General features: G+C 48.2%; 7 protein-coding genes and 1 non-coding gene across 8 annotated transcripts; 4 read left to right on the top strand and 4 right to left on the bottom strand.

Annotated features, from left to right (window-relative positions):
- Positions 1 to 931: 931 nt before the first annotated feature.
- On the top strand, positions 932 to 4,846 carry LHYA1_G006433 (uncharacterized protein; the record flags this gene model as incomplete). The annotated part of the gene is made up of 1 exon (XM_031151372.1): positions 932 to 4,846. The coding sequence occupies one exon, from the start codon at positions 932 to 934 to the stop codon at positions 4,844 to 4,846; it is 3,915 nt and encodes a 1,304-aa protein (XP_031003829.1).
- A 3,025-nt stretch (positions 4,847 to 7,871) lies between these two features.
- LHYA1_G006434 (Mutanase) lies at positions 7,872 to 9,797 on the top strand (the record flags this gene model as incomplete). The annotated part of the gene is made up of 8 exons (XM_031151373.1): positions 7,872 to 7,961; positions 8,020 to 8,078; positions 8,139 to 8,365; positions 8,425 to 8,688; positions 8,805 to 8,833; positions 8,883 to 8,987; positions 9,039 to 9,051; positions 9,166 to 9,797. The coding sequence occupies 8 exons, from the start codon at positions 7,872 to 7,874 to the stop codon at positions 9,795 to 9,797; spliced, it is 1,419 nt and encodes a 472-aa protein (XP_031003828.1).
- A 1,691-nt stretch (positions 9,798 to 11,488) lies between these two features.
- Positions 11,489 to 15,642, bottom strand: HET-E1_5 (Vegetative incompatibility protein HET-E-1; the record flags this gene model as incomplete). Its single annotated transcript, XM_031151374.1, has 4 exons — positions 11,489 to 13,292; positions 13,342 to 13,689; positions 13,839 to 14,740; positions 14,794 to 15,642. The coding sequence occupies 4 exons, from the start codon at positions 15,640 to 15,642 to the stop codon at positions 11,489 to 11,491; spliced, it is 3,903 nt and encodes a 1,300-aa protein (XP_031003827.1).
- A 325-nt stretch (positions 15,643 to 15,967) lies between these two features.
- On the bottom strand, positions 15,968 to 18,891 carry LHYA1_G006436 (uncharacterized protein; the record flags this gene model as incomplete). The annotated part of the gene is made up of 2 exons (XM_031151375.1): positions 15,968 to 16,092; positions 16,167 to 18,891. The coding sequence occupies 2 exons, from the start codon at positions 18,889 to 18,891 to the stop codon at positions 15,968 to 15,970; spliced, it is 2,850 nt and encodes a 949-aa protein (XP_031003826.1).
- Positions 18,892 to 19,394: 503 nt separating this feature from the next.
- YPL107W (UPF0651 protein, mitochondrial) lies at positions 19,395 to 20,133 on the top strand (the record flags this gene model as incomplete). Its single annotated transcript, XM_031151376.1, has 2 exons — positions 19,395 to 19,904; positions 19,954 to 20,133. 2 exons carry the CDS (start codon positions 19,395 to 19,397, stop codon positions 20,131 to 20,133), a joined length of 690 nt encoding a protein of 229 aa, XP_031003822.1.
- A 148-nt stretch (positions 20,134 to 20,281) lies between these two features.
- dpm3 (Dolichol-phosphate mannosyltransferase subunit) lies at positions 20,282 to 20,718 on the bottom strand (the record flags this gene model as incomplete). The annotated part of the gene is made up of 3 exons (XM_031151377.1): positions 20,282 to 20,443; positions 20,551 to 20,619; positions 20,671 to 20,718. The coding sequence occupies 3 exons, from the start codon at positions 20,716 to 20,718 to the stop codon at positions 20,282 to 20,284; spliced, it is 279 nt and encodes a 92-aa protein (XP_031003825.1).
- Positions 20,719 to 21,755: 1,037 nt separating this feature from the next.
- On the bottom strand, positions 21,756 to 22,391 carry LHYA1_G006439 (uncharacterized protein; the record flags this gene model as incomplete). The annotated part of the gene is made up of 2 exons (XM_031151378.1): positions 21,756 to 22,007; positions 22,077 to 22,391. The coding sequence occupies 2 exons, from the start codon at positions 22,389 to 22,391 to the stop codon at positions 21,756 to 21,758; spliced, it is 567 nt and encodes a 188-aa protein (XP_031003831.1).
- Positions 22,392 to 22,651: 260 nt separating this feature from the next.
- On the top strand, positions 22,652 to 22,751 carry LHYA1_G006440. Its single transcript has one exon. It is a non-coding gene; the product is annotated as a tRNA-Ser (tRNA).
- Positions 22,752 to 27,249: the final 4,498 nt, after the last annotated feature.

Raw genomic sequence — 27,249 nt, forward strand, 5'->3', positions numbered from 1 at the left:
TCCTCTCTCTCTCTCTCTCTCTCTCCCGCTCTTCAAGCAAACAAACATCTCTCAACTCCGTGTCGACACGCCAGAAGCACTCATGTCTTGAGAAGCCGACAAAGACGATCCACGGCCATACGTTCATTACAGTCCAGTACTCTGCCAACACACGCTCTCTGCTCTGTCCATTTTAATGCATAGTCACACCGGTTTCCAAACAATTGTCCCTTTTTCCCTGCACCAACCCGTCTCCAACGCGCCGCACCTCTGCCCCTGACCAAAATACCCCCCTTCAACGCGCGAAGGACATTCGATTCGAATATTGCAGCAAACCCGCGTGCAGGTCACCACGTAGGCATTCGAAGTGTAACAATTGGGAAGTACTGTACGGAGGAACTCGCAAGAAAAGGTTCTTGCAGATACCAGTCAATGCACCCACGATATTCCAGGGATACCGAAACGACCCCGACACATTCACTTTCAGATCTGAAGCAGCACTTCCTGGACTCCCCACGCCGTTAACAGCAGTCGTTATCGTCATTGATACCGACCTGCGGAGGCTATCTTCCAAACGAATCACTTGCCATTGCCGCCCCGTTTGCCAGGACTCGGCTCCGATATCCTACACAGCCGGTGTGTTATTCCTCTCCAACCTTCCCTTCCGGGTGCTTTATTGTGTCTTCAGTGCTGATTCTTGTACTACGAATCAGAACCTTTCGTTTTTCCTCGGAGCTTCGAAGCTGCTACTGTACGGCGGATCGATCTCCTTGATTCGCAATCTAATCTAACCCGCTTTCGAGCCGTTGACCTTAATTTAATACAAGCTGGCGGTGCTCAAACTAAGCTTGTAAGCGTACTCGCCTGCACCTGTCACTACCTAAGAGTTACCTGGGAACTGCAATCCTCCTGAGCTTTGCCGACTCCCAAGGGTCGAGACAACATAGTCAAAATGAACCGTTTCCGAAACAAAAAGAAGGCGAAGGAGACTTCCGAGTCATTGGTACGAGCTTCGACGGAGTCTGAAGTACCTTCAATACAACCTGTGAAGAAGTCAAAGACATTCGGAAGGGGAAAGAAGAACCCAGAGCCCGAGCCAAAGCCGGAACTCGACCTCGCAAATGCTTTACCACCATCGGACGACTTCCGAACAAGTTTATTGATGAATGGCCTGTCAGCAAGATTCTCAATGCTGCGAGAACAAGATGATCCAAAGTCAAAGATAGGCAAAGCCAGCGACGACAGTGTATTATTTCCAAAGCGACAATCAAGATTTAATGACCTTGCCTTCCAATCCCATGGCCTCTCTGATATTGCAGAAGTAGCATCCATCAATGGATCCATCAGACCCCCTTTTGCCATCACTAGAAAGGAGTCGTACGACACGACTGGAAGTTTTGGCACAGATGATGACTCGACGCATGGAAGTATAATGAACCGGTCAAAGCCAGGAGAAGGCAATAATCTTTTTGGAGGACGTCAAAAAATCTACAAAATTCCGGTCACTGCATCTGGATCTACAAAAAGCTTAGCCGAAGCAGGAGGGTCTGGAATGGGAGGTCGAGCTTTATACGGGGACGATGTTAGCCAGTCAGCCTTTCAGAAGCTACGAGAGCGTGAACGAGAACAAGAACGAGAACGAGAACGACTAGCATTATTGGAACAAGAAGAGAGCGAGGCTCAGTCTTCACGACCCCCTTCACCTCCTTTGTCCGGATACAATCGAGATAGGGAAACATCATCAACAACATCCTCGGGCGGGCCTTCCAATACTCGGACCTCAACAGCTGCTACTTCTTTCACCTCACAACGAACGCCTTCACTCAATGGATCCCATACTCCCATTACACCTGGAGGCTCGGTCTCAAATGGAGGTCTTGAGAGAACCACCACCAAAGCTCGCCGCTTGTATGAAACTGGCCTTGATCAGCACCTCCACGAACAGCAATTCTCAGCTATGAACAGGATCGACACTTTGACTAGACAACGGACTCTTGGTGGCCAAACACCCCCGCTCGTAAATTCGCCCACGAATATACCCAATCAGGGCGAGAAGTGGGGGGAAAGAAGGCCAATCGCGGGACAAGCAAGCATGCCAAACCTACGAGCCGCTAGCCCCCCACCGAATGTCAATCCCTTGAACACTTTTGACTTTGCCATAAGATCAAACAATGCCCCAGAAACGAAATCGTACGGAATGGTATCTCCACCATTGAGCCCACCAATGAGCGAACATGACGACCCTGCCATTATGCCTGTCCAGCCAAACGATAGGGGGAAGGCTACCGCTCTGGGTGCTTTTGCAAAACCAGTGCAGCCATATGATGAGAACAAATATTCCCAAAGGCAACTTCAGATGCAGCAAGGACGAAAATCACCACCGATAAGGAAGAACTCTCCTCCCCGCGCGTTTCCTGCTCCTCATCAGCAGCCAATGGGTCGCACTCGAGCTGAATCCAACGCTACCTTTGCTTCTGGCAGGTCAAGATCCAACTCATCCGCACAACGACAATTCCTTCCGTCGGACCGTATACCGGAAGCTCAGTCACCTCCATCCCAACCTAAAATCAACATTTCTCAAAATCGTGCTATTGCTAAAGGGGCATTCTTGAGCTCCCCAGATGAAAGTATTATGTCTTCCCCGGCGGAACACATCCCAAAACCTCATCCTCGGGCTAACCCGCAGCCGTTGGACTTATCGAGGATGAACTTCCAGGATCGCAACGTTAATCTGCAACGCCCGCCGGAATCACAACATCCTGCTAATAGACAGCGGCCAATTGCCGAAAACCCGAGCCGTGTAATGAACGAATCAAATAATATTCCAGCTTATCCCCAGGTGACTCCTTCCGAATCCGAAATTCCTCCGGCTGAGGATTCTCCTACTTTGGGCCCTACACCTACAATGACAGGCCTTAGTGGTATGGTCCGTCAGCATCTGAGATCAGACAGTAATAACTCTTCAATATACGGCGTCTCTCCATCCGCGGGATTGACATCCCGTTTCCCTGTGGACTCTTCCGAGCGCATGGCCGATGTTGAATACAACCGCAGGAGTAATCCTTGGGATAATGAGGACTGGGACAAAGCTTATCACGAATCCTATGAACCGTCTGATGCGCAGGCAATAAATGGTGCAGCTTCCGCATCTTTATCATTCCCTTCTACGAGTGCCAGCACTGAACAAGCTGAGAGACCTTCCTGGGAACGGGAATTGGATGCTCATCATACCAGAGATGGAAGTACGGAGACTCAGAAAGAGCGTCAGCATTTCAAGAACGACCTCGCAGAACGGCGAAAACGAGTTCAGGAGAACTTGAAGAGTTTTGTGGAGACCGAAAGCAGATCTGCAAGCCCTTTGCCAGGATCTGAATGGTCGAAAGACGAGAATGCGAGAAATGCAGCGAGGAGTAATCCACTAGGCCTTCTCAAGTCAAAGTCGCGTCGAGGATCCCTGGTTGGGAGACCAAAGGAGCCAAGCCCAGCCTCTCAGGCAAAAGCAATGAAAATGATGGGCCTCGGAACCACAACCATAAGCAGCTCACCATCTCCGGCCAAGCAGAGCTTTGAGGCAAACTATCGAAATCAAGAGAATGGAGATCAGGCTTCTCATGTGCCTAATTTGGTCCAGAATCCTGGAGGCCCTGTCCATCCCCCACAGACAAAAGCCTTTCGGCAGGCGCGAAGAGATGCTCAACGTGACAGAGAACGACAGGTTACGACCAGACACCAACCAAAACTGGCCCGTGAAGCAGACCGGTCTGAATGGCCAAGTTCTCCAGCTGAGTTTCATCCGAGACCGAACGAGCAGAGACCCAATGAGCAGAGGAGAGAAAATGTACCCCCAAATATCAGAACTCGCCAACGCTCTCCGAGCCGAGATAGGAAGCCTCCACCAGTTACGGTTTCGCACCGAAATGGCAGTCAAGAGAGTAAAGGTAGTCTTGGAAGCAATCGATCTGGGTCTGGACCTCCTTCTCGTGCGTCACGAGATAGATCAAGCTCAGATGCTTCTGGGCGATCCAAGAGCCGTAATGGTAGGTACAAGGATGATTTGGCAAAGGCTATGGCCGAAGGGATCTCTAGTTCGAGCCAAGGCATGTACGATGAGCTTGAGCCCCCTCCTTCTGCTCGATTCCCTCAGAAGTCGCCTGCTACTCCTGGCTCGCAATACCAACCATCTCCCGTTCCGTCTCCAATGATAATGGGGCCGAATGGAAGATCTCGAAGCAACAGCAGAGCTACTACTGGCTATTTTGAGTCTCAGACACTGCAACCAATTCAGACAAACGTCGCGATGGCGATTGGTACTTCTCCTCGACCGTCCCCTACAGCACCATTCTCGATCAATTCGACTCCAGCGCAGCCTTCCCCCGCAGTATCTACCGCTACTACTCCCACAACGCAAGGGTTTCAACCCCTGGGGCACCGTAAGAAATCGGTCAACAAATCGGACATATCTGAACCTAGATTCGTCTCATCTACGTCGAGAGTTACTACTATCAACCTTCCTCCCGAGGCATCCCTCCAGAATGGAATGGAAGCTGCTCCGCCGATTCCCCCCGTGAACCCTATGCGACGCCAGACTCGTCGGATGTTCGGACTCAAGAAAGACTCCGATGGCGAAGTACAGCTGATGCCAGCCGCCACTCAGTCCACAGAAGAAATGAGCACTTTCTCTGCCGATGAAGGGGATTCCAAGCCCAAGTCCCGAAAGCTCCGAAAGAGCTCCAGCGAAGGCGGAAACCTCAACGCCAGAGCTCGACAAGCAGTCAATGCCCAACCGAGTCCAGCCATGCCTTCTGCTACGTTCTCAGTCAGCAGAGGAGACAGTCCACCGCGTCCCGTTGATGGGGGCATGTTTTAATTTCCCTGCGTTCTTTTCGATTTCCAGCAACATGACACCTCGATACACCCTTGTCATCTACTTGCAATTCTTTTTTCGACCGTGTTCATTGATGCCCCAGCTAATGTTTTAAACGATGAAATCAGGTGGTCTTTCTTTTGTACATTTGCCTCGCGGCGCTTAAAAAAGATGGGGGCATTCAGGCGTTTTCTATGGAAAGGATGGTCAGTTATTGCCAGAAGTATGAGATTGTATTGGTGTATCATATTTGAGCGGTGGCTCAGCAGGCCTGGGTTTATTCGCTAGGAGGAGGCTTCTATCAGTCAGTCATTGATTGGTAGTAATCAAGTTGATTGGGTTGGGTTGTATGGATGTTGTTTGTATACTGATTAGGGGATCTTGCTCGCTCTGGGGATGGATGAATGGGGTGGAGCTTTAAAGTAGTAGTGAAGGAAATAACAACAAAATTTACACAAACCCGGAGTGCTCAGAGCGCATGTCATGGACAAATGAATGCGGTGAAGGTGCGAACTATTGTATTTGCGATCTCGAACCTTGGTTGGGAAGCGACAAGTAAGGAATAACAACCCACGCGGTCGGTCTAATTGCGCTCTAGTCTAGTCTCCACCAAACAAACACCGAATGACCAGCACTTGCTGTGATGGGTATCTACGCTACGCAAAGCAATTCACACAATATCGCAATAAACAAATGAATCTCAAAGATCAACCACAACCACAATCAAAAGCGCCATGCCCGCACTACACGAGGTCGATCGAGAAGAACGCGACGTAATTTCTGGACATGGGGAGGAGAGAACAGTTGTGGAGAAGGACACGACGGAAGAGCAGATGGGGAAGACGGGGAAAGAGAAGGAAAAGAAGGGGTTTGGGAGGAAAGTAGGTGGTGGTGGTGGTGGCGGCGGGAGTAGAGTGAAGTCCAGATCGAGGTTCAAGTTGAAGTTGAAGTGTAAAAACGGGGTTAGGTTTGAGTGGCGCGGCGATAGAGGCAGAGGTGGAAGAAGAGGTCGTGGAGGAGGTAGGGGTGGTAGTCGTCGTGGTAGTAGGGGGGAAGAGGTGGTTAGGAGAGAGAGCGTGGTTGATGGGTTGGTGGAGGGATTTGAGGGCATGGGTATTGAGGGGAAGGGGAGCGAAGGGGGAAGGGAGGACGAGAGGGAGAAGGATGGCGAGATGGCGAAAAGGGGTTTGTGGCGGGAAGATGATTGTGAGATGGAAGGGGTGGGGGCGGAGAGTGTTTGTTGAGTAGGTAGGTAGATGATGAGATTCGGTGGGGTGGACAGATGAGCGTTCTTTACCTAGGTACCTAGATTCCGACGTTTACGGACATGGCATAGTAGGGGCGGTTATATACTCGGGAGGAATGAACACGCTATTCTATGTTTGGGAGCAGTGATACAGTATCAGAGTTGTAAGATTACTTTTCTGCGTTGGTGCTATGTAGAGCTGAGTATAGGAGCTCTACTGACATGTAGGTAGTTATTGTAGATGTTTAGCCGTGCTGTACTCCCTGAAGTCGTCCAGAGCTTGCGATTGTACCAATGGTTCTCGATCCTAGGTCGTGTTGGTTGGTGGCAGGAGCGTGGCCTCGAACTTCTCGTATGATTTCAACTCGTACAGCTTGTCTGTCGTACCACATCCTTTCTGATCCTCTGGAATTATTTGTAGAGCCTCGAGATACCTCGGAAGTTTTCTTTTTGCGTTCTCGGCCTGGAAATTGCAGAGCCTCATGCCATACCTATTTGGTGTTGAGAAAGTAAGGTCAGAAGATACCTTAGGCAAGGTAGGTAGGTACCTATCTTATGTATCATTTTCTATACGAAAGAATACCCAGTCTGTAGGAGTGATAAAGATAATATAAGGTTGCATAAATCAGCCCCTCTTTCCCCGGACTGCATCTGCCAAGCAAAGCAAGTGTTTCATACCTCCGATGCACGACATGGGTTGATGGCCAAACGGACGCTTCCTATTGGGTCGAGAGCTGTGCGAGTCGATGTGGCGTGAAGGGTTCTGCATCCTCAGGGGAAAGTACGAACTCCGTACCTAAGCCGTATGGCTGAATACGGAGAATACGGAGTTATCTCGAAAGCTTGTCCCTGATATATCTAGTCGATTGGCCGCCTGAACGATAGACACACAGGCAATAATACAATGATAGGTTTATAAACTTGGTGATGAACTTTCAAGGTATATAGTACAGGGTTTGTATTATGGATGATCACCCACTTCGCATGCATCCTTTGGTTCTAACCGCCGAGTACGTTCTTTTTCTGGCATATAAACAGTTTCTTAGCAGTTTAATTATCAAATAAAGCATACAATAGACTTATACAACCTATCAATACCTTGTCTTGCACTTACCTAGGTAGTGCAGTCATGATGTATCTTATTTTAGAGTAGACGCGATGCGCCCTGCTATAGGGCCCGTCATGTCCTTTTGTAATGCATCGGACCTACCTCGTCTCGTCAGCTCGTATCGTACGGAGGAGGCACGGAGTATACCACGTAAGAACCTTAAAAGACGAGCCGCCAGGAATCACTTGGTGGGACGACGTTCTGCCTCAGGATCAACTTGCTGTCATACCTACCTAGCCTAGGTACACAAATGACCAAACCTCCTAATCCTCGCAGCCTCGCTATGCCTATGAGTCTGTGTACGGACGGCTGATCAACGATGGATTGCTAACACAGCCTTTTCCATTACTAAAGGTACTCGGGAGTGTAATAATATACGACCAACTACCTTACCACAAGGTTGAATTCGGGCCGCTTCTTCGTTCTCTTAGCGTAGGATTGGTGTGGATACGGAAAAGGATGGTACTGGATACCCAACTTACGAAGTAAAATGCACTTTTGATCCTTCAGAACCCCGTGTTACCATGCTGGCATCACATCAGACTAACATCAATCTTTTGATATATCGAGCCTTCCCAATTTTCCCATTTCAACAGCATAGCATATGCAAAGCAGCATATTAATTATATCACCCACATTCTTTATTGCAGAATAATCCTTCTTTTATACTAGCTATGCGTACCTCCATCTTATTGCCGCTGTTTTCAGTGGCAGCCTCGTTTTTTAATGTCATAGATGCAAGAGCAGTCTTTGCTCATTATTTGGTACGTGAATAATTCCTCCTTTTCTGATACAGAAAAGGCTAATATAATTGTCCTGCAGGTTGGAACTATCACCGACGCGCATGCTCTACAAGACATCAACGATGCCATCGCAATGGGGTAATTCTTCTCAGCCTAGATACCAAACCAAGATGTATTTGCTAACTGGATGCTCTACAGCCTCGATGCATTCGCTTTGAATGTCGCAGACCCAAGTGCATCATATGTAGCCCCGGCTCTCACTTCTTTGTTTAGCCATGCAAAAGATCGAGGCTTCAAACTCTTCCTAAGCATGGACTTGTCTGCAAAGGGAGGTGGCTCGCTGTCAGATTACGACTACATCTTTACCGACTACGCCACTGCTGGTGCTTGGTTTGCAGGTCCTAATGGAAAGCCACTGGTCAGCAGTACGTATCACGTTGTGGATTCGAAGGGGTTAAGCAAGCTGATTTTCCTCGTCACTTAGCATTCAGCGCCGCCGCCTTCACAGCCCCTGATTTCACCACCTGGAGAGCAAGCCAGGACATTTATTTCATGCCCGATTTCGACGGTACCTCTGGCTACTATGACGCTGCCGACTCATGGTGGAGTTACTGGGGGAGTGTTGTCGATGGACTCTTCAGCTGGGAATCAACTTGGCCAAATGTTGGAGCTACGAATGATGGAGACCTGACTCTTGATACCACGGTTCAGGCCGGCGCTGTGGCACACGGAAAGACATATATGATCGGTAAGCAATAATCTTCCCCTCAGTTTCAATGCCTCTACGCTACTTGGCTGGCTCTAAGTATATCATGGGAGAGCGAGTTTCTCGCTGTCTTGAACGGGTCTGACAATATCATGCAGGTCTGAGTTTGCTCCAATACAAGGATGCGGTAAGCAACTAGAAGCACCTGAGTTCTGGCGGCTACTAAATGATAACAGTACAGTACGAACCTTTACCGTCGTGGCGAACTAAATATTGCGAAACGAATGGAAAACATTCTTAAAATGACCACGGCGCCACTTTATGTTGAGATACAGACATGGGTAAGAAAATCCCATTCCACGCTCAGGCCTATTCACTGACAAAGCAAATAGAATGACGGACCAGGTAAGCTCTCTACCAGATCTGCTCTGGGATCAATTCAGTTCTCTGGAAACAACACATCAAAACCTGCCCCTTACAAAATTTCCATTAATCCACAATACTAACAATCTTACTCAGAGGGTCACTACATCGGCAACCTCTGGACAGAAGCAAACGGCGATGCTCAGCCCGCAACCTATGCCACGCAACGCGGCGCATCTCACACCGGCATCCAACCCCTCCTCACACAATTCATCTCTGCCTTCAAGAACTCAGAAACCAGCTTCCCAGCATCCACAAACCCAGTCGGTGCCATCTGGTACAAGACAATCCTGCAGAGCACCACGTGCCCAGACAACAGCCTCGGCGGCTTCTACAGCGCTCCCAGCGGCGCATCCGTCGGCACCGACACGATAAACTGGGCCGTCGTGCTGCCCACCAACGGTGCCACCTACTCGATCCAATTCGTCAGCAACGGCGCCGTCGCCGCGACCGTTGCTGGGAAAGCCGGCTTCCAATACGGGTCTGTGGCGCTGTCGGCCAACCAGCAGTTTATGAAAGTCGTGGATTCGGCGGGGACGGTGCAGTACTCGACGGGGCTGGGTAGATGTGTGTCGGCGACGTGCTGGGATGATATCTATAATTATAATCCGCAGATCTTGGCGTTGGAGCAGGGCGATCATGCGAGTGTGGGCTGCTGGCAGATGACGCAGCAGGCGAGCGCGGCGAATGGGGCGACGAATGGTCCGTTCTATCCTTCTGGTATTTAAGGAGGTGGAAGGGGAAATGTGCAGATGGAATGGCTGTAAAGGTAGGAGTTATGTAAAATATAATAAACAAAATTTCTTGACCTAAATCAAAAGCCAGTGAGCCAATCCGGTTTTACGCTACTGTACAACCTTCCACGACCTCCTTTCCGAGCAAATCGTCAGTTTCAACATCTTTGAAGGTATCCTAAGAACCAAAAGCAATTTCCGAAGTCCGACTTTATGGGTACCTAGGTATGTATAGATCTTTGGGATGTTTAGATTTTTTTGGGTTGCGATTGCAGTTGCAACTTGCAGGTGCTTGGGAAGTGTATAGATACGAATGTTTTGGTTTCAATGAAAACCCAAGTTAGGCTCAGAACCAGGCCAAATCCGAAGGTGTAAGTTCTTGATATACTTCCAACCATTCAATCGATGTTTTTTGAGCTGATTGAATGTTCCGCAAGATACCAAGGCAAAGAAGGAGAAGAAAGAGAAGGCGAAGGCTGAGGAGGCTCACTCGGACCAGGTTAAGACCGGCAAGATCCTTTCGAGCTTGAAGATTGGCACTCCGTTACTGACTAACAAGGACAAGAAGGCTATTGAGAAGAAGCTGAAGCAAACGGAGAATGAGAAACTTGGTGCAGAGTTGAGAGAGGGCGTTGGTGGCCTGAAGGTTTACCAGTAGATAGTACAGGTAGATTACTGTCGACCGACAAGGAGAGACAAGGCTGTTGATGAGAACGAGTAGCAAAAGGAGAATGATAAGCTGAGTGTACCTATGCTTAGAAGAGGACCTTGCAGACGAATAGAGAACCCACCATTGCCAATCGACACCAGAAGTCCCATTGTGCACAATTGAGGATATCAAACCTGCAATTGATTTTTGAAAATAATCTTGTGCAAAGTAATAAAGGAGTCACTTTTACCTTTTGTCCGCTTCGCTTAATCGCTCCTACTACTTGCCGCCTCCTTTTTAAGATTTTGGCTAAAATTAATATAATTAATTTATTACCCATACTAGAGAGACTAGTAGAAACAGCTTATCTAACCGAAAAGAAGAAGAAAAATAAAAGTCAAAGCGTTAAAGACCAAAAGTGAACCGCTAATCAAGATGGCAAAAGGTCGAATATGCTCGGTGGCTCCGCCTTTAAGGTAGCAGAAGATGAAATAATATACCGGCAGCACGCGACAGGCTATCACACCTGACCGTACCGTCCATACCCGAAACACCCTCCCGAAACCCGTTGAGTGGGTAATTGCTTATTTCGTTATATATATAGCAAAACAAACGGCCGAGGTTGTTCCACAACCGCTTTAAGGCCTTGGCACCTTTGCGGTATACAAAGCGTGGAGGGGATGCAGTAAACATTGTCCAACACTGCGTGCGCACCTAGAGCTTATATGTTATGTTTGATAAATGCTGTGTTATTAGTACATATTGATCTTATTTATTCATAAGTCGTTTCATAGGACTTGTTGCCGTTTTCCCTGGTTTGATCACATGTCTTGGGAGAATGGATCACGCTGTGTGTGTGTATCACATTCTAGTTGAGCATGGAATGACTTGATCTTCCTTTAATACATTCATGATTTCTAAACGATGCCTACGGGTATCTCCAGAATTATATGCAAGAAAGATGGCAAGTACAAACATTTATCCCATAACACCTGACTTATCTTCAATTCAAGCTTTTATCTCGATTTGGAAAACCTCAAAACTCATCTTCTTTCCTATACCTCTTATCATCCCTCAATAGCTTCGCCATAACATCCGACGTGTTTTGAGAACAGAGTCCGAGTGCCGTATATCCGTATTGATTCCTAGCATGGACATCCACATTCTCCTCGCCGAGCAACAACTTGACAACTTCGACCTGATCAGACTCCGCCGCATAATGCAAAGGGGTTTTCTCTCCCAGATCTCTCGCATTAACATCGACTCTCGACTTACGATCTTTCTTGCCGGCCCGCCTGCCAGACTTCCTCGGGTATCCGAGTAGAAACCGCACCAGCTCCAGATACCCACCGAGAGCTGCATGGTGAAGCGCGGTCCTGCCTCCTCGATCTGGAACGTCGAGATTACGTTCATTCGATATCGGAAGATCCAGGACTTCGTTATACCCGTTACGAGCAGCGAGCACGAGACCCATAATCCCCTCGTGGTTACGAGTCGTCTGCGCGGACCCATCCTCAGATATCTCTTGCAGGATATCCGTAAACCCATAGAAACAGGCAATCAACGAAACATTGGGCCGTAAAGGCTGCGGGCCCTCGGAACGAGCGATCGTCTCTTGCCAGCGTTCATATATAGGCTCCGCATCCAAGATGGCTTGGTCGTGTGCTGTGGCTGGCACGAAGATCATCGGAGCTGGGTCGATCATCGGGACACTTGTGAGTTTTGCTTCATTCAGCAAAGCTATTTCCCAGAGTTTGTACTCTGGGCTTGAGCCGTTGTCGTCCATGAAATCCCAGAACAGCTCGTTTAGTTGTCTTGATTCATCCATCCTTGGACCTTTGGCGGCCTGGCAGTGTGTTGCCCAGTATATCGATGCATATCGTTGGAAGCGTTTGAACGCTTGCTGGGGCTTCAGGGCTGGCGCAGAGTCCATTCGAATATACTTATCGGCTAGACTGAAATAATCGGTGTTGGTCGATATTACTTGCTTCAAAATCAGTGTTTCGGTAGGATTGTCTTCCATTTGTTCGAATCCCTCTGTACCCTCTTTTTCGCCGACATTATCCTGCTCCGGCTCTGGATTCTGGCTCCCATCTACCCATCCGTGAAGACGTTGGGTTTTTTGATGTGCAGTCTTAGCGGCTTTCATTTGCTCAACAATCTCCCTATTCTCTCTGTCTGCTCCACCTTGAACAGGGTCATATTCTTGATTATCTTCCTTAGGTTTCGTTATGGTGACAATTAAGTTGTTCCTTGGATCCGAAATTGACATCGCATCTACTTCTTCCACGTTCTGCTCATCTTGGCTGTCATAATTGAACTCCGATTCATCCTCATGCTCGTCATTAGAGGATATCTGGGACAGGTTCTTCCAGTACAGGATACAAGTCAAAGCGACCTCCGCGTGAGCCTCTTCAGGGGAGAATATCAGACACCCTGCCACATTCTTGACCTCCAAATACTCCCTTACAGATAGGTGGGCAAGTTGAACAAAGCCTTTAGAATCCACATTGAAGAAATTACTGCAAGTGTCAACGATCAAGCTTGTGGTAACTTTGTCCTCGCCATCAACAGCCACAGCAGCACCCAATTCCCATATTTTCAGTGGTCTCGCTGCACACAAAACCCATTTGAGGGACTTCTCGGCCAATCTTCTGCTATGACGGCCTTGGGATGTGTTTCTTTCGTATATTTCGTCATAAGTATCTCGGAGCGCGTCAATGACTTCTTTTCCCGAACCAAGTTCGAGTTGAAGTAAACGCTCCTCGAAATCTCGCCGGTACCTGATGCGTCGCTCGGAGCTGATTAGGAGATCGAGCTGTAGCTCGACCCATCGGAACCTACGAGAATATCAGTATCCTGAACATGGAACTTGATGGTAGTACTTACATTCCCTGCGCTCGCTGGGTCAGGATTTCCACCATACGTTCCGCGAGCTCATCTGTAATGACTTTCGCGTTTCGTCGATCCTTGCGCTGCAGCTCTTTTCTTATGTATTCTTTGATGTCTTTGGAAGTCTTGCCAAAATCACTCTGCACCGTGGTGATTTTTGGGAAAACTTCGAGGACATCCACGTGGAGACGACTCGTCAGGAAGACCTGCAGGTTGGGATACCTCCTCCAGATCCCATAGAGTGATCTTAGCAACTGCATCTCTTCCTCACACTCATCAAGACCGTCGATAACAATGGCTGTCCTTACATGCTCAGCCATCAAAGTTACAAGAAGATCCTCACACCTGCAAGTCGGGTCAATATTGCCTCGTGGGGAAGAACATGAAGTTTGGAGCTATGGTGTAATATCCCAGAGCTCCGAGACATTTAAAAAGACATTGAAGTTCTCGAGTGTATGCGAACCAGGAAAACAATGCTGGGAAAAGTTACATACTCTGTTAACGACAATCGACTACCCATGACATATCGCTTCGCATCCCTCTGATACCATTGGCGAATAACCGGATATACGTCTACGTCTTCGCCATCAACTTTGCAAGCCAGCTGCGCAACAAGACTTCGGAAGATTGCGGTCGTATCGTTTGATGATCCAGTTGAGCTCCGTGAACAGTAATAGAAGGCTATGCATCTATTATCACCAGCTTTAATCAGATCATTGATCACAATAGACGCCAGACTCGTCTTGCCCGTTCCAACTGAACCTTGGAGCCAAAATTGGCCACGGTTTGATTCCTTCCAGACTTTGAACCCGGGGTTCTCCAAGAACCACTGGCCGGCATCCCAGTAACGAGCGCCAAGTTTTGTTCTCACGCGCTCATGATCCTCCCCGACTTGGGCGTCCGAGATCCAAGATACAATCTGGGAAATTCCTTTTCGATTCGAATCCCATGCCTCTTGAAGCGTAGCAAGTGCTTTACCGATATCATGTATTTCCTTACATCTCTGCCGGAGCTCAACAAGACTATTGCCAATTCCATTAAGATTGGAACCTAACGTAGCCAGTCCGGCCATCGAGGTAAAAGCCACGCATTCAGCGTCGCTTTCTTTGACCTTTGATAGTAGCCCTGTCCAGTCAACTGATTGGACTATATTTGACACTGTCCTTGCCATGGTAGGCCTGTGAAAATGCAAAGCGGCTTCAACTTGAAAACGTAGAATGCTAGAATAGACTTTGATGATAGAAGCCTCAAATGCGTCGTTGCTCTCGGCTTTGGGATCCACCTGATGACTTTGGACATAGACATCTTCAATCGCAATATATTTTGCCACCAAAGATGAGATATCCTCGAGCCCATCTAAAGCCGCCTTGTGTTGAGTAGAATCGTTGAGAATGAGCTAAATAGTTCAGCTCCAATGTTTCGTCATACTTCTGGTGAGTGAACGCTTACTGTGAGAATAGCACAGACGCCTGCCCAAGGAATACCAGCATGAACCGGATCAATCTGTGCAATAGCCGTGCCCAGCTTCGAAAACGTCTGAATAAACTTGACAATGCGTTCCGTCTGCTCTCGAACAACAATAGACTTCTGATCCCACTGAATCGTCCATTGTCTGCGTTTCATGACATTGACTTGCCGCTGTACTGACGCTTGCATTTTCTTGGGGAAACTATCTCGGGTCTCTGGATTCGGAGCTGGGGAACTCTCCTCTAGGATCGCTTCGTATTTTGTTAGAAGGTCCTTGTGCTTTGTGTCCTGGGAGAGCTGTGTGTAGGCTTTCTCCCAGAGGTCGGCGCTCTGCATGCAGGCTTTGGGATCAAGCAAACGGGGTACAGGTGATGTATTATTCTCGTCCTCCTTGCGATAAGGCGAGTTACTATTTGCAGCACTGCGGGACGTATCAACAGGTGCAGCTAAAACTTGAGATGCGAGAGGTTTTGGGACTTTCATAGTCTCAACTGCTGGCATTGGTATACTGTTAGGAACATCTCCTGGCCGCTCCTTAGGATCAACCCCTGCTTTATCTTGATCACCTTGAAGCTTTGAATCATTTTCGGCAACTGGCACTTGGGACGATGGCTCGGTATGGCCTTTGCCGTCGCCCGAATCGGCTTGAAAAGGGGTAGCTTTTGGGCTAGTCTTGCGGGACGAACCGTCCTCAATTCCGCGGCCTTGGCTTTGGCCTTGTGCTTTATGCTGGTCATTTTGGAAATTTGTCTCAGCGACCTGAGATGAGCTTTCACGACCGAGCACTTTCGACAGCCATTTGGCTCTACGGCGAGGCTTCTGCTGTTCCATGGTTTCGGACTCAATGTTCAAAATGACAAAACTTCGCCAGACAAAGTTGGGGCAGGTGGGGTTGCTTAGTAATCGAACATATGTAGATCTAGGTACTTAGTGCTTGTGCTTCCACAATTCCCAAGAACTCGAAACCTTAGAAGATATAGTAAGGCAGATAGATATAGCCCAAAGTAAGAGGTTTAGCGTCGCAAGCAAGGTTTAGCGGCGCGATGTAGATGTTGCAATGTAGGTAGAAAATCTTGAACTTGCAAGAAATAAGAGCCAAATAAGCAGCAAAGCAAATGTATTCGTTATCATCATAGCAATGGTATCTCTTCAAACATCATGAAACAGGCATCAAAAGTCCCACAATAGCCCTTACAGCCCCTAATGGCCCTCGTCCCTTCACCATCCTATCGAAAGTTTCCGGTACCGTATTCAAGACCTTCCTGTCGTCTGCTTTTTGCCCTGTTTGTATCAATTGTCAGCCAAAAGACTTACCATCTACTTAAGATTCGCAGGAGGGGAAGTAAGCCACTTACAGTCCTTCGGAACCCTCGCGCCAGCAGAAATAGAATTCTCCGCCTCACCCGTCCAATCAAACCCAATCCTCCATTCGACCCTCAATTCTACCCCCTCGCCCACAATCTCCATGCTGGTGCGTCCCATATGAGGTAGTAATTGTCTGCGTGTCCATTTTTTCTTTTTAATTTCATCTTCTTCATCTTGCTCAGACTCTTCGCCACCTGCAATTGCAGAACCTTGCCTTTTGCGCTTCTTGCTTCTAGCACTCCTCTGTAGAGCCTTTTCTCTACCTTCAGGAGCAGTGAAGTCGATCTCTACAGCACACCAGAATGCAGCTCGTTTTATGGCTAATTCCACCCAGCGGCCCATTGCCCAGCATATCACATTGATGTCCTTTCCAAGTGATCCATCTCCAGCTGCTCGTTCTCTAACGAAGGCGCCTAGTTCTTTCTCGGATGAAGCATCAAGACTCGGGATATCGATGTCTGTGATTGAGAGTGTGGAAGAGTTGACGGTCATTGTGAGTCGGGATGCGAAGAGTCCGGTGGGATGAGAAGCATGTATGGAATGCTTTTGGAGAATGGGTTGCTCTGAGACTTCTGATGATGATTCCGAGGATGTTTGTTCGGAAGGTAGAAGCACGATAGTCGAAGTGTAGTGGAGGGGGCTGAAAGCTTGAAGATAGGGCAGAGGATCATCTAATTCGATGGGTAGATGAGAAGGCAGAGACTTTTCGAAATCCGACGAGGCAGCAGGCTGCGTCCTACGTCGTGATGAGAAGGGCAAGAATGAACCAATGGACTTGAAAATACTGGTTGGTTTTGGCGTGGGGTGTGAAAATTGCTCTGTTGACCTCCTTAACAGAGCTATAAGCTCTTCAGGATTCGGCGCCAATGTTGTACGGCGTTTCCCAGATTCGTGGTGTAGGCGTAGTCGCTCATTTTCTTGATTTGCGAGAGCTACATCTGCTTGTAACTGCTGTAACTCTTTAAGGAGGTCATCTCGAGCTTTCTTCTTGGATGCATAAGGGTCTTCGGGAACCAAGAATCTGGCTGATTTTCGGCGTTTGGGTTTCTCTGGTTGAAGTTTGGCTTCAGGTTCAAGCTCGGCCGCTGGCTCCTTTTCCTTGTGCTTCTTTTTCTCTTGGGTCGGCTCTGGTCTTTTTGACGGTTCTGGAGGAGGCGGATCTCGAGGCTTCAGGGGCGAAGACTTCAACTTCTGTCCCAACGACTTGCTCTTTCTTGCCCTCTTGCTAGGAGTGTCATGTATACCCGTGGGAGGAGTAGTGACAACGGGGTCTAAAATCCCCCGTTGAGTGGGGGTGGGCGGTAGTTCTGGTTCTTCTGTTTCTGCTCGATGAGGATTCCTCGAGTGATCGACTCCCTTTACTGATAATATTATTTCTTCTGGCTCTACCCGATGAGATCTGCTGGGTTGCGTGATCCCCTTTCCTGGTAGTTCAACCTCTGGCTCTTCTGACTCTGGTCGAGAATGATTTATGGAGTCATTGACTTCCTCTGCAGGTATTTCAGGTTCTTTTGGCTCTGATACATGATGGCGGCTTGATTGAGCGGATTTCGCTGCTGATATTCCTGATTCTTCTGGTGCTGGTGTTTTGAACTGCGTGGCCTCCTTTACTGAATCTCCGGGTAGCAGCCAACTCGATCCGTTGGATTCCCTAACGTCCTCTACAGACAGTCGCGTTTCTACTGGTTCTGGTTGATGGGGCGTTCTGGATTGAGCAACGTCATCTGCTAAGGATGGCGGTTGTAGAGGGGATTCATCTGGGGACACTGCTGCATCCTCTCTTTGTTGCTGGACGTCGTTCATATCACCCAGCCCCATCCAACTTTTGAAGTTGCTTTTGCGAGCAAGTTCTGTAACCTGAGAGGTGCGTCGTCTTGGAGCTGGGTATGAGTACTCTGCTTCCCGGGTCTTTTCTGGCACTATAGGTTTTTCGGCATGGACTTTTGGGTGCATAGATTGCTCCTCTGAATTCTGACCATCGTTGAAAGTAATGGGTTTTGCAGCACGAGACAGAGTTGGTTCAATAGGGCCCGTTGACACTTCTGGTTCAGCAATGGCTTCCTCAAATGATCCCACAGGTTGTGAAGATATTGGTGATCTCCTCAAACCCTTCTTCTTGAAGGGATCAGCAGCACTGGGAACGCTATCCCGTAACTCTGTCTCGACTTGTGACGATACTGGTGACCTCCTTAATCCTTTCTTACCAAATGGGTTGCTATTTTCTTGCAGGTCGCCATATCCTGGAACTACTGGAGCTGATCGTTCGGGCTGTTTGGATGGGGATCGCGACATCCTCCTCGGTTTTGCAGAAAGTATTCCACCAACAGACAGCCGGCGCGCTCTAGGCGTTGTATCTCTCTGGGTAGCTGGTACATAGCTTCCCTGAGGCGTAGCATCCGATTGTGTCCCTCCTCCGATTACCTCAGGCTGAATCTCTACGGCATTCTGCAAGTCCCCCAATGCTTTCGCGAAGACATGATCTAGATTCTTCCCCGCGCTCTGCGCACCACGTCCAGAAGACGACGGTCGATTTAACAATTGTGGATTATGCCTCGCGATACTCGCTTTCGTCGGGGAAGCGAAAGACGGCCGTCTCTCAGAAAGATTCTTCGCCGCGGAAACGGGTATACGACTTGGAGTTGCGGGTGGCGCGTCGCCAGGGGCGGATGTTGTTGGCGACACTTTGCGCCGTTTCGGGGGCGGCGTGCGTTGCATCGTTTCTGTGAGGTCCTATTTCTGCTCCATACTATTTCGAGAGCATCCACATCACGGCGATATTTGGCGATGGACAAAGGGATTGCATTCGGTTTTGGTTGTAGGAAGTCGCGTACATAGGAAGACGCGCCGAGGGGGAGGCGCTCCAAGATTTCAGCCGCGGTCGAGACCATGCTTCACAACAAACGGGAGCCACAAAGTTTAGTCAATTGAAAATTTGAACCCAATTGACAAATAAAAAACAATACAATATCCATGTAAATATCTTGACATTAAATTCCTTTTGATATGTCCCTTCCTGATTTCAGTGATCACGAGACCTTCTGCTACTGCTGATAAACAACGCCGATGACGTTGGAGTGGCTGGCGATCTTTCTTTAAGGATCGCAAACAAATTTCCTCCATCTCTTTAAGATAAACATGATTTTCAAACCCTGCAATGCTTCCTCGATAACGCAATCCAAATCTCTATAGATAAGAGATCCTACAGCTATTATAATATCATGGAAACAAGATTCCTCCTCCGCGCAACCCAGCGCCTCAAAGCACCCCCATCTCTCTGCCAACAATTCCGATACTCCTCAAACAGATCCTCAACCCAACAAGCAAATCCCATAGGGGACTACTACGCCTCCCTCCTCGAATCCGCTACTCCAGCAACAAACCTCAAACCACCTACAACCCCACCCCCCTCCACAACTCCCCCATTTTCAACCCAAGAAAAAGAACCCGCCGAAGACCCCGAGCCCGCAATCCTTTTTTCCTCCCGACTCTCCTCGCCCCTAGAACGCAGATCTGAGATCCAAAAGAAAAGCGTCTTAATAGCAGGTGTCTGGGTTCCTCCACGCCCAACAGAACCGGATAATTGCTGCATGAGCGGGTGCGTGAACTGCGTATGGGATCGGTATCGGGACGAGCTGGAAGAATGGGCTGCTGCGCGAAAGGAAGCGGATACCGCACTTCGAAAAGAGAAATATCTGGAGAAAGATAAGAAGAGGAGGAAACAGCAGGGGGTGAGTGGGACGGGGGCTGATGTTAGGGGAAGGGGAGAAGGGGGCTCAGCATACGATGGTTAGTATGGATGATGATGGGGGCGGGAGTGAAAGTAATTGGGGGACGGGGTTGGATACGGATTTCACGGGCGAGGAGCTTTTCAAGGGCTTGCCGGTGGGTATTAGGGAGTTTATGAAGCAGGAGAAGAGGTTGAAGGAGAAGCATGCTAGGGAGGAGACGAGGGGTTGAAGTTGGATGGTATATGCACCGTTGATTATATCCCCGACTCTTGCTTTTCTTATGACCATAGATCAGAGGAGCTTCCCAGCTCGTACAACGACCTGCCACTTTCCTTGCGCCGGCTCCCATGCATAATCCTACAAAGTATACGGAGAATTTAGTCAACCTCCACACCCTTAGTCCTCAAATCAGCCCGCGCCAAATCGATCTCGTTCATGAGTTCTGCGTGTGCCTTGGGGACGTCGTTGAATGTGAAAACGCCGAATCCAAGTTTGAAGAGGAGATAGGAACCGAAGGATACGAGCGCCCAGAATGGCAGCTGGGTAGATAGTGTTAGTCGAATTGATCCAGTAAAACATAGGATGCGAAATCTGCGATTTGAGGTCTTTGAAGACCCAAAAGAGGAAACCGAGGGGTATAACGTACAACAGGTATTATCTCCGTCAAAATAAGCTCTGGCAGAGGGATGAGTTGCAGATAGAGCGCTAGGTACAGCTGTTCTTTTATTAGTTCCCATTCTTAAAGGTTTAAGTCAGGGGCGCATACCGAAGTGACCAAAAGTCCAATGGAGATGGTTTGCTGTGCCCGAGTCATGATCGCGACGTTGATATTCTGTCTTTTATTGTACAGCGGATTTGTAGTTTTGACAGCTGGGTTGTTTAAGGAGCGTGGTTCGTAAGGAGGTGAAGTGGTTAAGGACAGCTGGATCGCGAAGCTGGAATTTTTTGGCTTGTGAGTACGGTCACGTGTGGATAAGAACCGGTCGAATTTTGAGCTGGTGAGTTCTTAATGGTAGGAATTTTGCTAGAATACTATTTATTGTGTTCTGGACCTTAAGGTAAAGATATACTAATGGCCTCTGCAAAAGGTTTGAGATTAACTACAAAGGGTTGGAGTATAGAGGGCACGAAGTGGTTTCTTAGGGCTTCATTTCCCAAGTTACTTCGTCCCAGGCGTAAATAAACCCCCAAACAGGGGTGTGAAGGCAGGGGTTCTGCTAATAGGAGCTGCCACAGAAAACCACCCCTAGCACAAACCCTCCTGTTGGGGGGTTTCTTACGCCTGGGACAATGTAGCAATTCAAAGAAAGTGCTTAATAAGTGTAAAGAGTTTAGGTCATTCAACTACACTTTCTCACTTGCTGTTATCGCTATTGGTCTTTTAATATAAATTAGAACTGAATGGTATATACGGATTTCAAGCAATTGATGAGCCAGAACAAAGGTCCAACAAGAACTACCTACTGCCATTTAGAACACTTCATCAACATCCCCAGCAAGTTGCAGACTAATCTGCCCATAGATCGGGTCGTTCACCTCTTACAATCAAGTCCACACATACCTATGTAGTGCAATGAAAAATCTAGCCCTAGAAAGTGTATACATCAAAGTAAACCCTTAAAATAAAGCACTCGCAGCTCGCGAGGATGGCATAGGAATATCAGATACTAGAGACCCTAAACATCCATGAGGAAAAGAATGACAGTGGACAAAGGAAAGCAAAGTGCCGTCGGACTAGTTACTTTGAGTGACTCCCATGCGCTGTCAAACTTTGACGGGTTATTGAGTGAATAAAGGCGGAGACCATCATTGGAACGTGAAAATCAAGTTTCTCCTTTACTCTCCCGCGGTCTATTCCCTCGGCCATGGGTCGATCGTCAGCCCTGTCCAAATCGTCTTCCACCTTTCCACCTTCTTCTCATACGATTCCCTATTTCCAAGAACAGGGTTTGGTTTTACGACTAGGTTGAACATATCTGCTAACCCCCATGGCGCGTAAATATCCCATTCGTCCTCTTCCTGCTGCCCCTTCGTGTCCTCCCTTATTCGCACACCAATGATAGCGGTATTCGAAATGAAATTGTCGATCCCGTCCTCTAGGGTCTTATAGGGAATGCACTTTACCCCATACTTTTCCCCGTACCAGAGATGAACTCTCGCCTGATTGCGTACCTCCACCTCTGTTGTTATACCGGCGAAGAGCTTCTTGCTTGCCTGGATGACCCTATCCTCCGCCTCCCATGATAGATCTGACGCATCGTAGTATACGAGGTCGTAGTCCGAGATGCCCGTCTCAGGGTCTAGACCTGATACGTAGTTCCACACTGTCTGCGTGATGGATCCGGCAGCGAGGTACCAATGGGTCAATTTGAGTTGCGGCGCCAGCTTGAGGATTGTGAGGAGCGTCGGATTGGTGGAGACCGCTTTGCGGAAGTGCTGCACCTGGAGATGTAAAGGTAGCTGGCCTATCTTTCGAGGACCATCCATTGTAAAGACTGTATAATCAGATGTTCGAGCACGCCCGGAGAACTACTCCATAGATAGATTTCGTGACTGGGTTCGTAGAGGTATGCGAAAGACGTTCTGTTCTGTGATAGGATGGGCACACAGAGTTGATTGGGTCACAGGTGGGGTGGGGTGGGTCAAAACATTGATGACTAGTATCGATTAAGCCGACTCTAAAGCTATTGATATCCCTACTGCTATTATATAACGAAATAAGCCAAAATTGTCACAAATAACCGATTGGCACTTTGGCGGAGTGGTTAACGCGATGCCCTGCTATTGCGCAAGCAAAGTTGACAGGCATTTCCCTCGGGAGCGTGTGTTCGAATCACACAGGTGTCGGATTCTTTTCTTTTTGTTTTTTATTCTTTTTGCAAAAAATAATATCGGTCGTAGGCTACCCCGTGAAATCTTAACACGCTTTCAAGATTCCATAGGATAAACACTTTTTTGACTCATATCGCTCTTTTCTGTTTAAGGTCTGATACAAAACATAATTTTCTACTCAGAACCAGAAGTCATGTAAGTATAATATATATATACTCGTCTTAGCGTGATTATTCAGCCCTATTTGTAGATCATTCTACCGAGTAAATCATGTATTATGGAAAGACGCAGATTGGGTGACAATAATACCCTGCGTGAATATAAAACTCGACTGACGATGCATATCTAGAGCAGAATTGTTCTGGCATGCACTTTTGATAAGAAACGCCATATCGCAATTGGGAAGAATACTGTCAAACGTCCCGACACCCCCGGAAGCGCCACATCTGATTCCACACTCAATTCAATATTACTCAAAGACGATGAACTTATCTGGAACTACGCACAAGAGAATTTATCAGGTAAGATGACGCACATTACTACAATTTTCAGTAATGCAATTTTAGTTCCAATTGCTTGCGACCAAATTTCTAGTAAGCTTTGCATTGCTGACAACCGACTTGCCAGGCGTGTGATAATTGCCGGACCAAGAGAGTGCGATGTCACTTGGGCTCTGTGGACCAGCCTCAGGATCCTCCCTGTGCACGATGTAAACGCGAGAATAGAAGATGCGTCTTCTCATCCACGCGGAAGAGGCGTGCCAAGACCGGCACCAATGTCGCAGACCACAACGTAAACGACGACGACCCGGTTCGGGATTCCCCTGATGTAGAGAGGACGGATTTCGACGTCTCTATGCACAATGTGTACAACCCTCAAAATCCAACCGGAAGACAGCCGGAGTCTTTCGATGGACAGCAGACCATCAGCGCGCTTTTGGACCATCCGATTGACACGTCTAATGACGCGCTGGAAGTCCTTCACGAGGCTTTCCAACACAGTGGGACCCCAGTTGTAGATCCTCTTTCGTCGAGCTCTGGAAAAGAACAGGGACGTCGGCATAAGCACGAGGCTGACAGGCATGATAATGATCATGTTCTCAACGCATGGAGCAGTCTTCGGTTCGTCCAGACTGGTCTGCTCACCGCACGAGAGGCGCTTTCCTATGTCGCATACTTCTATACCCATCTCGCACCGCTATCTCCCGTCCCCACTCTCCAATTCAAGAATCCCTCACAGCACCATAGGCTGCTGGAAGAAGAACCCATCCTGGCTATCACGATACTCATGCTGTCTTCTCGATATATGAAATTGAGCGGTCCTGGAGCCGTCACGCGGGGTGATATTATCCATGACAGATTATGGATTTACCTGCGGGGCATGATCACGAAAGTGTTCTGGTCGGAAGAGAGCTTTATGAGTGGGGATACGCCCAATCCGGGAAATCCGCAGTGCAGTGTGCTTCGGACGATCGGGACCTGCGAGGCCTTGTTGCTGTTGTTGGAATGGCATCCTAAGAACCTGCATTTTCCCTCCGCGGACAACGATACCAACTCCATCATAGTTCGTCATGGGAACGAGAACAGAACACGATTTCTCTCTGCCGAAGGAAGGTATGGCAGGACGAGATCAGGTGTAGACTGGATGTTGAGGTCTGATCGTATGTCCTGTTCCTTACTGGGGCTTGCTCAAACATTAGCTATTGAGCTCGGTCCGTTCGACGCGCAAGATAAGACTAGAAGTCCAGAATACAATGAGCGAGCTCAGCGGATCCAACAGCTACTCTGGGTCTTCTCAGTCCAAGTTTCAGGCAGGTTAGGTATAATACCCCTGATTCTTGCACAGTTTCTACACATTTTCAGATGCTAAAGCGTTCTTTAGGTTGGAAGTACCCACTCACGTCCCAAAGCATAAGACAAAGCATTTCAACCAGCTTGGATGGTAGCACTAACTGCTGGGTCGGAATCGCATCCCTATTACAAAAAGGACACGAATTACTTTTCTCCACCCCGAAACAGATAGACGACCTAGTCAGCGAACGGGAGTATGGCCCACTCCTTCGAATCCTGCTAACACTCCTCGAAGACTGGCGGCGAGGCTTCGAATCCTCAAATTGTACGTCCACACATCCATTTATTCATCCTGGACCTACAGCTTTCTTTTGTTTTTTTGGGAAAGAGATCGACGAACTGATCAGAAACGTAGTGTCAAAACCAATGCGCTGGATCCTTGCTGTTGAGTATGAATATGTGCGCGTATATGTTTATAGCATTGTTCTCCGAGCCGTGATCGAACGCCGACGGAAGGAGAAGGATTCTTCAGGTGATCAGATCGCAAGGCTAGAAGGGCAACGTGAAGATAGTGATGCACTGTATGACGGTTTATATCTTGGGTATCTCACGGATGCCGCCAGGTCATTATTGCGTGTTGCAGTCCACGAGATATTCCCAGACGGCTGTTTACTAAATGTCCCCGTCCGAACGTATTTCAGGATTCTTACAGCGGCGGTATATTTATTAAAGGCAAGATCATTTTCTTTCTTTCGTTATCAGTCATTGTTTGTTAATTGGTATGATGGATAGTGCTGATATTGACAGCTACGGTAGACTTGTGCAATTGAAGTCGAAGACAAGGAAATCCAGAAGTCTGTCGAGCTCGTCATCCATACCGCCGTGGCCCTCCAGTCCTCTGTCGTAGACGACGTGCATCTGAGTCCCCACTGGGGCAAACTCCTAGCCGGTCTATGTTCCAGTTTGAGAACACGAGCCACACAGACAGTGACGCCGAGATCCGATCTCGAAATGCAGCAGCAACGGATTCCAGCCAACTACGTACCCGAAACTGTGACGGATGATCAGCCAATACCTCAAAGTGGCTTTATACCACAAAGTAAGCCATCGGTGAACCCATCACAGTCTATATCTCCCCTGCTTTCAAACCAGCCAGGGACTCTAAACCCCGCCTCCTATACCCAGTCCTACTCTTACGATTTCGGCACAATTCCGCTAGCTCTCAATGCCGATCAATCCCTTACCTACGACGAATTATTCTCCTGGACGGACCCGATGAGCGGGATGGACATCACTCAAATGCCGTGGAATGGTGACCAGGCAATCTTTGATATCCTAAGCTCTGGAATGGGTCCTGAAAATTAATGATGGCAGGAGAGAGAAGATCTTTTCTAGGCGTTTGTTTGCCGTACTTCCGTTGTTGGGGATTTGCTTGTTAAGTGATGCGTTGATGACACTAATGGCTCGATGACCGGGACTTTGATTGGATTTGAGATGGCGCACGAAGCCTCGCAAGGCATGTTTTGGGGGGGCTTGGAAATGGCTGGGGCTAAATAAAAATGACCTATATTGCCTGGATTTCGTGCTATATAGAAATAATGATACTAAAAAGGAAACACTGGTGAGAAACATGCGCGATTCTTATGCAAATTCAATGATTTAATGTAGCTTGTAGGGTACTGTTTAATACTTGGTGGGTTTGAGTGGCAAGGGAGGGCTGTTAGTTATTGGGGGACATCTTGTTGCAGGGCTCCAGGGTGAATAGATGTCGTCGCTAGAAAGGGAAGAGGGGTAATTATTAACAGAGGATGATAGCGGGCCGTATATGTGGCGATTAAAACAAGGGTACCTGAAAGTCATGGATGGATTTGCACAGCATGTTTGAAGTAAGAGGGGATAGATACACATGCCAATTTTGGAAGCACTAGTTATAAAAGAAACAAGCTTGAATTATCCCTCATTTAGCTACTGGACCTGGAAAAGCCGTTCCGAAAGCGAATGAATGAAATGAAGTACACACAATGGGCCGAAATGACCGTGACCCAATATCAGCGCAACGAAAGGGGAATGAAATAGCCAGGACCCTGAGACAATTCTGTGATGACCACAAGTACCAGCATACCCAGAAGTCACAACAACTTTGCTACTTTGCTAAGTGACGAAACCGAAACCGAAAGCATGTAGCGTCGTTGGCTGAGTCCGACGAAGAAGGCCAGAATAGAAAGCGAGAAAGAAAAAGCGCGCTCCGTCCTAAACAACCATCACCCAACGCCTATATGAGATATCCTCCTGAAAGACTTCTGAGCCCCGAAAAACTTGCGCTTTAGTACGCTGAACCACCCGGTGGATGGTGCCAAGTCTGCCCGTACTGGAGGTTTGGATTTTGGCGGAGGACGTTGAGCATCTGACCGTGGCCGTAATTTGCTTGCTGGATGTGTAATGTCGTAGCCGCAGTTCTTGCAGGCGAGGTAGAAGTTGGGGGATTTGCAGGCGGAGCAGGTTGCCATGATGAAAGTGAGAAAATGGATGACTTGATGTTGGTTGGTGTGGTTTGATGCTTTAATGTTGATTGACCATGAATGACAACGCATAAGAAACTTAATGGAGCGGAGTTTGCTAAGAAGGTGTAAAGTAAGCGCCAATGAATCAGCATGGACATTTGGGAATTCACACTTCGGGAAAGAGCTCCTCAGGAAACGCTTTCACAACCCCACGTTTCAGAA

The sequence above is a fragment of the Lachnellula hyalina genome, assembly GCF_007821495.1.
Source record: "Lachnellula hyalina strain CBS 185.66 chromosome Unknown contig00109, whole genome shotgun sequence".
Taxonomy (NCBI): domain Eukaryota; kingdom Fungi; phylum Ascomycota; class Leotiomycetes; order Helotiales; family Lachnaceae; genus Lachnellula; species Lachnellula hyalina.